Below are 14,648 nucleotides of genomic sequence, written 5' to 3'. Positions count from 1 at the left end.
AGTATCTAGCTTCCGTATCGTGACGTATTTCCGAGCGAAACAGGACGTGCAGGCGGGACATATCATTAGAGGGATTTGATTTGATGGTTGAGAAGTGGGCGTAGACAGACGTTCTCCACAGCGCAGTAGCTAGCTAACTGACCGAGCGTTCTTGGTGCTCTGTGGCTAAATGTTGCAGATTGATTGGTTGAAATTGTTTGGTGCTAACTTACGTAAGCACGCGTGAAATTTAGTTTTAGCTGAAGAAAAAACGATCAGATTTTGATATAAGAATACGAAGAAATGGATTTTCTGTATTTTTTTTGGCCTATATTGTCAAATAGATGCACAAGATTACCGGGGATATGATCTCATTTCACCTCGACTTTAAATATGTGTGTATGGTAATAATTCTCAAGCGCACACACATACTTAGATTAACTATTTACTGTACATTGTACAAAAGCACACACTCTCGCTGGTAGTTATTTATCTGTACAGCCAAGCTTTCCCAGCGTTTCTCCCTCTAAGAAGAATGTTTAAAGAATTGACTTTGCACTTTTTACACATCGTGTAGTGCAATATTTAAAGAAAAGACAACTATATAATTTTCTGTACTCTTTATATTTGAAACAACAGCATTTTTCCTGTTGTTTAGGTTACAGGTTACTTATTGTTTCACTCTTTATAAGCTGTTGCTTCCACTTAACTCCTATCTTAACTGACCGTCTTTTAGCCAGTGGACAGCATGCTAAACAGGCACAGATACGCTCCGTATATAACAAACTAGAGGACCAACTAAACTTTTATACTAAATTTAAGTGATACATTTGATAATTTCTTCTCTTAATATACAAATAATAATCTTACTTCCAGGAAAAACATGAAGGAACTGGAATAAATGGCCCTGTAGAAAGGTTAGCAAATAGCTTAGCGGTGGCCTTGGCAAACATTCGCTAACATATTGAACTCTGGACCATTTAGTAACAACAGCTGCTGTAGTTTTAATATGGACCTTTCATTTAGCTTAGCTAGCAACAGGGAGTACTTTTAATAGCCTGCTGTACTTTTATTTTGGTAGTTTTGGCAACTGTTTCATCATTCGTGAAAGTTTTACTCAACAAAGTTGGCTAACTGCTGAGTTTAGAGGAAATGGTGACATTTCTACAACAGTAAAAAGTCAGAATGATTTCAATCGTGGCTCATCCTTTGTCACTATCGTGCTAGTTATGATGTCCAAAACAACAAAAACATCAGAACTGAATTGTCCTTTAATTTAAAGTGTAAATGGCCTGTTGACTTAAGTGTCTCTCATCACCCAAATGTGTCTGTAAACCAAATAAGGTCAAAATCAAAAATGACTGAATTAAATGGTGCGTTTGTTATCTGTTTGCTTCCTCACTAAGTAACCACGTCTGCCTCTGACCCAGCGGCCCTGCGTTCTGTCTAAACCACGACTTCAGTCTGTTTTCCATCCAGGGAGAAGACACCTAACAGAACCTGGTGTCATCACAGTCTCCCACAGTGTCTCTCTCCCCTCCTCCCTACCTCTCTCTCTCTCTATCCAATGCTCATGTATGGAAAGAGCTCAGCAGTGTTTCCACAACAAACACAACAGGAGCTTTCTCCGCTCTGCTTTCTCACCACTTTTCATCACCTCTGTCAACACGCTCGCACCTCCAGCGTCATCGGGAAGACGGAGGCGAAGACTCTGGTTTACACTGGAAGTCAGCTGTGATCCATTTTTACAATATCAACTAACTGAGACAAAAAGAAGTGAAACAGGCCTTTCTGTTTTAATATTTTCACATTTTTCTGTATTGGTTCGACTCTTGTTCTTAACACAAAGAAATAAGTAAAGCCATATATTCAGTGATAAACTGTTTTAAAGGTCCAAACACCTTTTTAGGCTGATTCCTTCTGATGTAACGACTAACCTTGCGTCAGTGAGGTAGAGGTGTACTCCAGGATGGGTTGGTACACCGTGCCGTCGCTGGTGGGTGTGGCTACAGGTGCAACAGACCCACACACTTGATCTTAGTAATGGTAAGAGCTCAAACAGAACAACGAAAAAATGAAGCATAACCAAACAGTATTTTCCTAATGAGTAAGACACATACAACGACAATTAAAACAACCAGAAACACAATACTCATGAAGGCGATGATCTCAAACCACTTCACCTCAGCTTCCAGCTCAGCTCAGCTCGTTTTTACTGAGAGAAATTAGAGCGTCGATCTTCAGTGCGTTACAAGAGATTCCAAACTTTCCAAGTTAAACCAAGTAAACACAAGGGACTTGAAGCGTAAGACAGTCAGTAGAGCGAGTATTGTACCCAATCCCAATCACTGTACTTTCTACTGTACCTCAAAAAATATTTCTGTTTGTTAAACAACAAATTCCATTCCTAAGATATATTATGTCTAAACATGGACCTCAGCAGGACATTTTACAGTTGAACTTCTTTTATATGCTCTCTAGCAGACAAAGTATCCATCCATTATCTATACCTCATATCCTGTTCAGGGCTGGAGCCTATCCCAGCTGTCTTTGGGCAAGAGGCGGGGATTACACCTGGACTGATCGCCAGTCAATCACAGAGCTGACACTTAGAGACAGACAACCTGTCACACTCACATTCACACCGTTGGGCAATTTAGAGTCACCAATGAACCCAACGAGCATGTCTTTGGCTTGTGGGAGGAAGCCGGAGTACCCGGAGGGAACCCACGCATGCAGGGGGAGAACATGCAGACTCCACACAGAAAGTTCAAACTAGGAACCTTGGAGCTGTGAGGCGACAGCACTAACCACCGCACAGTCCTTTTTAGTATTTTTGTAATGGTCATTTTGGATACTTATCTATAGTAACACAGTAATATCACCATGTCAAATAAATTACTCCATATTTGTTAACTATTAAAAACCAAAAAAGCCAGAGAGACAAAAAGAAACGGCAGTGATTTGTTCTTGATCCAAGAGAAACTTTAATAGAAATGTTAAGGGCAAAATATGTGGCAGCACAACAATGCAAAGAAAGGCACATCCACTGTTTCCACAAGGCCTAAGTTTTAGATTTTAATCTGGTTTAAAGCTTCTTCTAGCATAAGAAATAAACTCTTTAAGTGCTCCATAGAAAACAAATTAAACCAATAGACAACATGATCTTGCATATTCTTCTCTAAATATATTACAGCTTTTACTTTTATATATAAAAAGAAATTATACAAAATAAAAGAGAAAAAAAACTAAATTCATCTTTTAAATCCACATTCAATTCACTTTAGTTAGTTTACTTCATCAGAGATAATATACACAAACGCGTCCTCTTCAACAGAACTGAAAGAAAGAAACAAAGATTCATCAGGGAAAACATGGAGTCATAAAACTTTATGTACCTTTAACAAACTGATTTTTGTTTGTTAAAAATGTTCCAACAAACCAAACACTTCCCACAGAACACAAGCCTCTCAAATTAGTGGCTTCACCTTGACCTAGAGCCAGCAGCTAAATAAGGGAGGCGGGGGAGGGGCGGAGAGCGAGGAAGGAGTAAAAGTGGAGAGGAAAGGATATAGAGGGTGAAAAGGACAGACAGAAGGTATGACATGTAAACAAAGAGGGGTGAAGGAGGGATCACTCTGAGGAAAGTGATACGAAAGGCAAGGAGAGTAGAAGTTAAAAAAATGATGGATTAAAGGAAGTTAAATCAAACAATGGGGGGATGAAAAAGGAAGAAGGAAATAAAAAGGTTAAAGGAAGCAGCACAAACTGAAGGTGGGTCGAGAAACAGCGAGAGTCCAGTCTCTGCTGCCACCTTGTGTCAAAAGTCTGTTACTGACGGAGTTTGAAAAAACAGAGATGTTTTCATTTAAATATTTAGGGAAGATAACGAGACCTGCCTTGTGTTCTTCTGCTTCAGTAAAGAATGTACTATATATCACAGAACGCCTTTCTCAAATGAAAGTGGGGTGATGCAACATAAGAAAGTTCACATATTGTACCGAGACAATCTAAAGAGGTTTATTTTGATCTAGGTCTAAGTTCATCTAAGCCCAAGTCTAAGTCTACAACTGTACTGTGTGCATGGAGTTCAATTTGTTATTTTTAATGTTGCATTTGTTTTTTTAAAAAGGTTAAATTGGTTCTCTTTTGGATTCATTTTTTTGTGTGGACATACAGACAGTAGGTGTCTTTAAGGGCCTGTGTCCACTGACGACATTTGTGGCGCTTGCAGCACCGATTCTCTACAAAACCAATGCAGTTCAGAGTTTTCAGCGCTCAGCGTCCTGAGCACAAAAACGCCATGAGCTGTTTTTCCCTGCGCTCTCAGATGAAAATAGTTTAAGTTTTGGCCGCCAAGCTCGTCAATATCACTTTTCCATCACCGACCAATCAAAATCAAGAAGGGGCAGGACTTCCAGTACCAACGTTGTCAACAACAATGGCGAAGGAGAAGCTAATTCTTTAGTTTTCTCGAGGGTACTGTTTTTATGTTTCTTAGTAAAATTTTCTTAAATAAAGCAAATATTAAGTCTGATTTCAAACAGACTTAACGGTCACTACCAAGGGAAGCAGAAGTGCCGCCAGACAACTTTTGTAACCTAGCAACAGTTAGCGCCGACGAGAAGGGCTCTGAAATTGAGGTCGTAGGCGCTGCCCGAGCAAAAAACACCGTTAGTGGACACAGGCCCTCATATTATCAAGTAAACTGATGCTCACAATGTTTGATTTAAAGCTAAATGACAAAACAACAAAGTTAGTTAATAAAACTGGTACGACTGTTTATTAGTGTTGTTTTTGTTGATTTACCTTCCATCTGTTGCCGCAGCTGTTGCACAACACAAAGGTGGTCATGGGCTCATCAGCGCTGCGGGTCTGAACCTATAAAACACACAGACGGTGGAAACGTGTGAAAAACACATTTCCATTCAAAGCTAACACAGTTCTTTATGCGTTTGTGTGTGTGTGTGTGTCTGTACCTGTGTGTACGTGCAGCACTTCCCGTGACACTTGTTGCAGATGAACATGTCCGTCTCAGTTCCTCCCATCTTGGACAGCTGGTGCTCTCTGATGGACTCTTTAGTCAGAGTCTCTCTGATCTGCTTCAGCTCTGCACTCGCCATGTCCTGCACACACACACAAACACGCATGAAAAGGACATCTAACCTTTGTAAATAGGTTAATGAGTTAATGAGTGAGGAAACCAGACAACTTTCATTAAATAGAAATCAGTCTGTAAACATGCAGAAGAGGCTTTTTATAGACTAGACATCTGCACGTCTGACCTCAGCAGTCATACTGGCGATGCGCTGAGGCGAGATGTTTCCACACAGGACGTTACGCCGCAGGTCGGGATTCTTCTGGTCCTTCAGGTTGGAGATCCGGCTTCGTAGACGAGTTTTATATTTCATATCTGTTGACTTAAACTCTTGGTAGATCTGTGGGCACCACGGGGAGTCAAGGACAATACAACTCAAATATACGTGTGTACAATCTGTTTACATCACATCAGCACAAATTACACCAGGACCAAGAACGGGCTTATCAGGGGATGAGATGATTTGTTTTTGTATTGTAAGTAAAATGATCATTAAGTCATAATGTTAGGAGAAAATCGTTGTTCTCAATGTTGCATTAATAAATAAAGAACAGAGGGGATGGCAACAAAGAGTTTACTGTCAGAGAAATTACACTATAGTCTAAACTCAAAGTCGAAGTGAATGAAAAATGTCATTTTAATCCTTTTAGATCACATCCCCGGTAATATTGTGCGTCTATTTGACAATATAGGCCAAAAAAAATACAGAAAATCCATTTCTTCGTATTCTTATATGTAAATCCGATAATTTTTTCTTCCGGCAAAACTAAATTTCACGCGTGCTTACGTAAGTTAGCACCAAACTATTTCAACCAATCAATCTGCAACATTTAGCCACAGAGCACCAAGAACGCTCGGTCAGTTAGCTAGCTACTGCGCTGTGGAGAACGTCTGTCTACGCCCACTTCTCAACTATCAAATCAAGTCCCTCTAATGATATGTCCCGCCTGCACGTCCTGTTTCACTCGGAAATACGTCACGATACGGAAGCTAGAGACTCTCGAAATGCCGTTTCAGCTCGACTTTAAGGCTACAAAAAACTGTCACCAAAAGAAACTACAAGAATAATAACTGACATTTTACACCAACCTGTGCCTAATTTTTCTCAAAGCATGAAGACTTTTTCCTCAAAATATTACAGCTCTTTGCAACAATATGACGTTTTGCTCGCAACTGTGGTTGTAATATTCACTTGTCCTGAATACGGTGCAAGTCTCCCTGGTGTACTGGATCTTTAAGGGGAACGAAACACTGCCCCATATGTTCCTCTTTACTTTGAAAAGTACTGATTTGCTACGATGTTAAAAATAAAGAAAGCTAATTATTTTGCAAACTTGATTTGAGTTCATTTCATAGCCTCCAAACAGTTCACTCTATCTGTATGAAAAGTTGCCAAACCTAGCTGACTAAATTTTTATGAGGCCACACTGCTCATTCTGCATCACAACACAAAACTGTGTTTTACTGTGTAAAATACGCAGAGACAGCTCTACTATTATTAGATCTTAATCACAACTTCACAAAAATGTAAACTAGAGGAAAGGTCATGTTGACACATGAATCAGAAGAGCTTAACCTCTGTGTTAAGGCTCTTTCAGGACACCTCAGGCTCGTGAGCGCTGCATGTTCAGGTTCATGTTGACACATCAGCCTCAACCGTACTTTATGTGATCATTTTAGAGGTTGTTGAACTTTACACAGAGAGATGTTCCTGTCAATTACTCGACCCTCATTGATATAGAGATGAACAAAATGCTGATCACACAGACAGACCTGCATCGCCCGCACAGAGTCATATTGCAAAGACAGCTTTGTTTATCTAACAGAGTGGAACACACCCCGTCTGTACACTCAGATTAGGATCTTTCATTCAAGTGTGTAATCCAGTTTGTTTTGTTCATGTGTGTCTTGTGAAGTGGGTGCGTAAAAAGGATATCCTCTTCGATCTGTGCCGCGAGGTGCTCACAGTCCACGCCGATGGTCTTGTGGTCATCTGGAACGACAAACGCTCATGTTTAGCTTTATACTCGTTAAAAGGTGTAAATACAAAACCACAAAGCAAGATTAAAAGGACCACGATGAAACAATGAGGGGAACAGTGGTATTAACAAAGATGTAACCTAAAATAAACTTGTACGAAACACACATTAACATTAAAAACAACCTGTAAACAGACAGAGTTTGACAGAGAACATGTTTTCCTGATTGGTCACGAGAATATGGAGATTTATTCTTCAGTTTAGTCGAAACCCAAAGATTACTAGGTTGTTTTACAGAGCTTTTGAGACTCCTCCCACTGTGTTCATTCATTTTTGGTAAAAAACTAACAAAAACAAAATAAAGAGTTGTGGCAGGTGAAAAACATGGTTTAAGTGCTCCGCCATCACCGGTTTTAAAATGAACTTAAAGCATAAAGAAAGACATGACTGTTATTTTAAACAACTCCCTAACACGAGTGCATGGAGAAATTAAAACTCACCTACAACAAAACATGAATGCTGTCAGTCTTATCTACTATAGGAGGTGGTGCACTACTGCCTCTTGTGGACTAAACCAGTATTACAACAACAACAAGTCTGTAGCCTCTAGGGATGCAACGATTAGTCGACGACAAAATGAGTTTGACGATAATTTTTTGTTTAAATCATCAGCCGTGTTTTTCATGTTGTGCATGGACAAAACATCGTTTTCTGGGGGTCATCTCGCATCCTTACAATCTCGCATGCTAAACAGCGACTGTGAAGCGACTGGTGAACAAAACATAGCAAAATGACGGCAGCTGATGCAACACCATCACATCCTTAAACTGCTCAAGTCTGGGAGCATTTCACCCTCAACGCTGCAAAGAAATAGGATCGCCTGCAGGATCTGTAAAGCCGACCTCGTTAATCACGGGAGCACGTCGGTGATGTGCGAGCATTTGGAAAGAAGGCATGGAGTCGTGGATGTGCTGTTGTTTGCTTTTATTGCTGCTACTTTGTCTGTCCTTGGTTTACAGAAAAAATAGATACTCGATTAGATTTATTTTCTGTATCAGCTCTTTGTCTGTCAGTTTTAAATGGACAAAAACTCGATGATGGATTTTTTTGTATCAGCAGCAAAGATTATTTCATTTCAGAATTAATTTGTCTTTATTGTTAGCACATGCTTAAAAGAACCTCCAGCTACATTTAAAGCTGTGAGCTAAAAAAGAGCCATTAAGTCATTGTGCAATTCATGATCTGATTAGTAGATGAATCGTTTCAATAAATGATTACTCAAAATAGACGTTAGTTTCAGCCCTATGTGTCACCTTAATGTTTTGGTATGGAAAGGAAATTACTCTACAGTCAATCTGTCTGCAAACACTGAAATAATTGAAATAATAAGTACCTTCGTAGCAGCTTTATGTAACCGCTCTGCTCAAATACCACATCAAACAGAATTAGCCTGTGTAAAGTTGCCGTCAATTTATTTTTACTTTCATTAGTTCACTGGGGAGTTCAGAGAGAGCGTAGACGTCTCTTAAACAATTTCGGATTGTCTATAATAAAAAGTATATACTCACCATCAGTCTGCAGCGCTGCCACCAGCAGCTCTCGACACTTGTTCCTCACACTGTCGGTGGTGACAGGGGCCGGGGGGAAGGAGGTGACCCGAGGGGGGAGGGTCGGAGTGGTGGGGCTGGTGGGTGTGGTTGGTGTAGTTGGGGAAGTGGGGGTAGTTGGGGACTCCCCCGACTGCTTAGTGCTGAGGAGAAGAAATATTGAAAGAAGAAGTGAGGCAGGATTTCCTGAGAGAGAGTCATGTCTCTGATTTGAACCTTCACTGTGCGACCGACCTTTTCTCGCTGCTGCCGGAGTCCTTAGAGGTGGACGATGACCTCACAGGAGAGCCTTCCTTCTTCTTCTCCTTCTCCTCTGAACCGTCTGCAGGACCAGACACAAAACAACAACAAAACAAACAAACAAAACATGAAAGTGCATTTTTAAATCCGCTCTAAAAGTGAAACATTTCTTACATGTAAAGTCAAACCTGCAGGGTAGTGTTGGAACTGGTTTGAATATTGGTTCATGGATCAGAATATCTATAACATGATACCATTTACTCATATTATCTATGCTAAAAACAACAAGCAGATTAATCAATACATCTTTAATTCTACCCCCACTTCACACACACGTGTCAGTCCGTCCTTGTCATTGACATAACAAACATATTACTCTAACCCTAGCCTCACTTTCCCATACTGTCCTCACTTTTCAGGGCAAACTATCAGGTCCTCACAAAGACAGAAGAACAAGAGCACCAAACACACACCCACACTGACCCAGCAGTTTCTTCCAGGACTTGATGAGAGCTTTGGCCAGAGTCTGAACTTCTTCTTCTGAACTCTGTTTCCTCACCGCATTCACCGACATTCCCACTCTGGTCGACTACAGGAACACACACAGACAGCGAGAGAAGGAGAGAGAAAGAGAGAGAAAGAGAGAGAAGAGGAGGGAGAGAGACATTGTTATCTGTGGCCTTTTGCTGTGAGTCCCACCTGTGATAAAATGTCAACCGTTAGAAGTAATGTAAAGAGTCCTGAGGTCATAAGACAACCAGTTTCTGGAGGTTTGATAGTTTCCTTAATTGCCGTCATCACTAACTGGAGCCATTACAGAAAGACAGCTAATGCTAACCACAGAACAAACACACCATGGAGTGTGTTAGAGCTGTTGGTGACTAGGAGTAGGAAGCCTTGCTAATGTTATCACGCTAGGCTTTCCAGCTTCAACTTTCTTATCGTTACCTGGTTAGCCTAGCTTGCTAGTATAAGCTATGATTTTTGGCCCTACACACGGGTCTGTACGGGACTGACTGAGTTACTGACTTACTGACTCAGTGACGGTACTTTCAGAGCTGTAGAGAGAGAGAGTTGCGACATCGCAAAGGTTGATCATGGAGCATTTGGACCTCCACTGATGTGACTCTCTGTCTATACGGCTCTGGATACTTAGTTTCGGGGAGTAGGCGGGGCTGCTCCTCCGCTGCTCCTCCGCTGTCCTCACCTACGTCCTCAGCGCATACCTGCTTTCAAACACGTTGTCATCGGCCTCATAAGGACAGTCCTTGTAAGACATCGCCCACAAAAGCGCACATTGACCTGATGCGGTCAGTCTTGTTACTCTGTTGTATGTAGGTAGATTCCATTTTACAAGTGAAGATTGAAAGCTAGTTAGCCTAGCTGATGAGTTTCAACTGTCCAAGTTAAAATGGAAACTTAACAGCGCTGTTGGTCCTCCGATATCTAAAAAGGTACGGGTGGAATATTTTAGCTCTGCTGGGCTGTAGCGCGCTGCAGTCCATGTTACATCATGGAAATTGACATTGCATCTCTGTTCATCATCTTCGTCAAACACAACCATAATAAACAGCCGACACATGGCTCCTAGCTTACACAAAAAGCATGTTATCCATACACTGCACAATGCATGCGGTTGAAACTAGGCAATTTATCCTCTTCTTATAATGTAGAGGCTTTGCTTAGGTGATTGCAGCAGCAGCAGGCCTTCTGTTACACAGAGGAGTGCCTGCTGCTGCATGCCTTTCTGTTTTCACTGACATGTAGACACAAGGAAACACAAACATGGGATTTAAAAAGATGAAGAAGAAACAAAGCTGATCCACACTGGAATCTTGATCAAGTGAAAGTTTTCCAGGCTTTGGGGGAACTCCAAGCCTTACTTTGAAATACTTTAAAATACTGTTAACAAAAGTGACAACATATCTACTTTAAGACGTAGTAAAGGGGGGGTGTTAATTACCTGCAGGGTCTCCAGAGACATCTTGATGTTCTTTAGTTCCCTCAGCAGGTCCAGAGCTCCATCCTGCACACACACAAATACACCTGTAAGTCTCCTTCAACTCCTCAGGACGTGGTGACCCAAAGGATGTGTAAAGCAGGAATGACAACACATCTATCTTTCTGTCCATTTAATACACTGAAAAGTTTTAAGGTGACAGTTTTGTTTTAATGCTCTATTAAAGTCAAGGTGGCATTTTGTGTTGCATGTAAAGATTCATCCCGCACCCACAGCTCAACAGCTGTCACCCAGACGCCCAGAAACCATCTTTCAATGCAGACTAAAGGTTACCGAGAGGTTACTGGAGCCAAATGATTGAGTGTAATGATTCATTTGTCATTTAATAGGGAGAAAGAAGGGATCACGGCAACACCAGGAATTTTATATTTGAGCTAACTAAGCGTATTCACCAGCTGCACAAATTAATGAGATGGATTGCTCTTTGTAGCAGATGTTGTATCGACATGTGAGCTGAAGAAAAGGGACTACAGGAGAGTTTAAAATGAAGATTTGATACATTAATGAAACACAGGACAGAACAAGTTTAAGACAGACAAAAGGTCGAATAAAGAAAGGGAAGAAAGTTTCTGTGACAAATTGGATGTTCCTGCAGGGAAAAAGCTGGACGTGTTCCCACATTGCCACATAAGCAACACAGACACAAGACGGCATGTATAGACTAAAGGATGAACAGAGACAAGATAGAGAGCAGAACTGGAGAAAAGAGGAGGTCAGGTGAAGTAAAGGTGAGGAGGTGTGGAGCAAGAGAAAAAAAGAAGTAGAGAGTAGAGCCAGTTGAAGATAGTCATTGAACCATGTTGGCTTTTTTCTTAATGATTTCGCTGCTTCTTGTTTGATACATTTTCATACTTGGGTGGTCTTTTTGTTTGTCATACAATAAAAGATTCAATTTGTTTGCATTTATATATAAAGAAAGAAAACACATCATTTACTAAAGCAAATTATCAGCTGTGTTTCAAATCGCTGAGCGAGAGAGACACAACAATAGCTAGCGGTGTTGCTAGCTTGACTATCCTGTATTAGTTAGCCGTTAGCTAGCCCCTACTCAGGGGAGCATACCTTCTGGCAAGAGGTTGGAACTACATCTTGTAACTTCGTAGCCATAACAACAAAATTCACCAAATTTACGAACACATACTTTCTCTCCTATCTCTCACAAACTCACCTGTTCAGTCTTGTTTGATTTAGCCGAGTCTTAGATAGCTATCCAGCATAAGTTTGAAAAGTTAGGTCAATGCAGAAGTTCCTTAAACCTGCAATATTTCTAAAGGCCATCAGGGGGCGACTCCACTGGTTGCGAAGAAGTCAGATTGTACGTAATATTTCTAACATGATTCATAACCACAGTAAACATTGTCCGTATGAGTTCGAGGTCTCAAATGCTAGTTTCAAGTTTTCTTCGACAGCCCGCGATGTTTACGTCGTTATCGTCCATTTAGAGTTCATTTAGGTTTACTTTAGGCAGGGCTACAGCTGTGTCTCAAATCAGGGGCTACATCTTTTGAAGGACGTGGTCTGCTTAGGATGAGTCATTCGTAGCCTGAGTAGACCACGAAGACTGAACTGAAATGAGACGGTCTGGTCTACGGAGGATTTCCTGTTCGCGTCACCAGCTGTCCCGCCCTTACCCTTGCGTCCCCAAACGCAGCTCCTGTTGTCTAGCAACGGGTAGCTAGTGGGCTAAGTAGCTGTCATAACTAACGTCAAAAGTGTGTTCCTCAGCTGCTTGAGAGTCCACCATCGCGATTGAATTAGCCCACAATGAATCTCAGGATACGTTGGGCCACGAAGGACGCACCCGATGGATCCTTCGTGGGACGGGAAAAGGAGGAAGCATTTGTCAGCCGCGCTCGAAGAAGCCTTCGAAATAGAACAGCGTTTGACACGCCGCTATGATGCAATTGGCCTTCAAATACGTCCTCCGAATTTGGTTTCTTAATTTGCTAATTGTTCACTAAATGGTTTTACAACAAATTTGTACAAAAGGAGCACAACAGGAGGCCGGCTGTTTTTGGTTGTTTATTTAACTTGTTGTTTTTTCCCAATCCCAATTAATTAGCACTCAAGTTAGCTTAGCACTTCCATACCCCTCCCTCATCTCCACTTCCAACCTCTCAGATAAATATGGTCACTTCTGGCTACAAAACATAAAGATGGCGACAGCCAAAATGCTGAACCCGATGTCTTTAAAATGACATCATCCACGACCTAATGTGTTAATACATCATAGTTAGAGCCACGTAAATTAATGTGCAGTCTTGAAATGCCTCACACAGCACCATCACCCTCTTGTCCAGAGTGGGTGTTCAAACTGACTCACAGCGCCACCTGCTGTTTTGGAGGGTAAATTACTTTGGATATTTGTACATAAATCCTCAGGACCAGATTGTGCAGCAGCATGTTTTGTTCACTGAAGATGCTTTGCTTGTCTGTGAAGTATGATGTACACAACATATTCATAATACAATAGATACATCACATGTTAAGATGCATTAGCTTGTTTTTTTCATTTGCAAACTATGCTGTGTTTGTTAGTGAAAACAGCAGCATTTGTTAAACCTGTTTTGTTTGTTTGTTTTGGTGGGCAATTAAGACGAGTACATATGAGCATGACTGTGACATCAAAGCTGGTACAGAGCCGCTTCTGTGTACAACTTTCTAAGTGTTCTGTAGAAGCCTCTCGTGCACATACACTGAGGACCACAGAAATAGGAGACACCTTGTTTTAACTGGTTAAACATCAGAAACAAATTTCATGTTCTGGATTTTTCCATGAGAGAAAAGGAAGAGACGTTCGTTTATAAAACAGTATTCTACACAAATTATTATTACAGTTGGGATCTTAAAAGCTTAAATGTCATTGTGACACAGGTGCAGGCTCAATTAAATATGAATGAAGGTCAAACCTATTAGCATATCATTAGAGCGACTAACAGCTTTAAAGCCTGTTAGTTTATAAAAAATGAAGCTTGTTATTTATTTAGGCTTCCAATTGTTGAATTTTGGTCTCTATTATAATTGTCAGTTGTAACTACAGGCCTACAGAACCTTCCTGGGCACAAATTAGCATCATGTGCTTCATTAGAGAGATTTGCTTCAAAGCAACATGCAGTGAAAACTATTCAGAGCTAAAATAAAACTTTATTATTATTATGTGGCTCACTTTAATCTGTAATATTACCTCCTTATGGAGTTAATAACTTCTGGAGCTGTTTATTTGACAGCTGAAGTCAATTGACCAGATTGAAATTGATTCAAGGTGCGGGTTGTTTTAATTGGCAGCTTTCTGACCAATCGCTGCGGTGATTTTTCCAAACTTTTCGCCCAAATCATGAAAACAGAAGCGGCAGATTTGTTGTGTGAGAGTGTAAGCATGTGTAAATCCTTCTCCATACACCAGTGAGCAGAGTAAAAACACACGCTGCTTGTGTTTCCAGAATGTTCCCTCTCTCAGCAGTTAAAGGTAACGCTCATCACCTGATCGCGTGTTTTTCAGCGGATGCAGCGGCTGTTTTTTGCACTCACCGTGTTCTTCTTGTGCACCATTTTATCCAGCTTTTTGGCGATGCGCTCCACTTCCTGGTTTTTAGCCATTTTGAGCGGATTTCTCTCCGTCAGTTCTCCTCCTCTGCTGCGGTGAAAACCTCCATTGATGTGGAAGAATAACTCTCCCTGTCTGTCTCTCTTTCCTCCTCTTTACGCAGTCTGTCTGTCTCCTTCTC

The 14,648-nt window shown here is 41.0% G+C and overlaps 1 protein-coding gene across 1 annotated transcript; it reads right to left on the bottom strand.

Annotated features, from left to right (window-relative positions):
• Nucleotides 1–2,953: 2,953 nt before the first annotated feature.
• Nucleotides 2,954–14,648, bottom strand: tcea2 (transcription elongation factor A (SII), 2). Its single transcript, XM_069660233.1, has 10 exons — nt 14,452–14,648; nt 10,867–10,929; nt 9,387–9,492; nt 8,898–8,985; nt 8,625–8,806; nt 7,014–7,070; nt 5,265–5,419; nt 4,959–5,105; nt 4,789–4,860; nt 2,954–3,318 (listed from the first exon to the last, which is right to left on the bottom strand). Exons 1-10 carry the CDS (start codon nt 14,518–14,520, stop codon nt 3,310–3,312), a joined length of 948 nt encoding a protein of 315 aa, XP_069516334.1. The 5' UTR covers nt 14,521–14,648; the 3' UTR covers nt 2,954–3,309.

This window comes from Semicossyphus pulcher, unplaced genomic scaffold (assembly GCF_022749685.1).
Source record: "Semicossyphus pulcher isolate SPU_LCO1_2020_fin unplaced genomic scaffold, fSemPul1.0.p SCAF_13, whole genome shotgun sequence".
In the NCBI taxonomy this organism is placed as follows: Eukaryota; Metazoa; Chordata; class Actinopteri; order Labriformes; family Labridae; genus Semicossyphus; species Semicossyphus pulcher.
The sequence above is the reverse complement of the archived record's forward strand: the minus strand, read 5'-3'. Positions and strand labels throughout refer to the sequence as shown.

Bases quoted from the DNA above. Each gene is read 5' to 3' on its own strand.
- tcea2 (XM_069660233.1), bottom strand. From the start codon at position 14,520: ATGGCTAAAAACCAGGAAGTGGAGCGCATCGCCAAAAAGCTGGATAAA. The intron at 5,420-7,013 runs ATATCCTTTTTA...CGTGGTGCCCAC, and splicing joins CGCGGCACAGATCGAAGAGG to AGATCTACCAAGAGTTTAAG. The intron at 5,106-5,264 runs GTCAGACGTGCA...GTGTGTGTGCAG, and splicing joins TCGCCAGTATGACTGCTGAG to GACATGGCGAGTGCAGAGCT.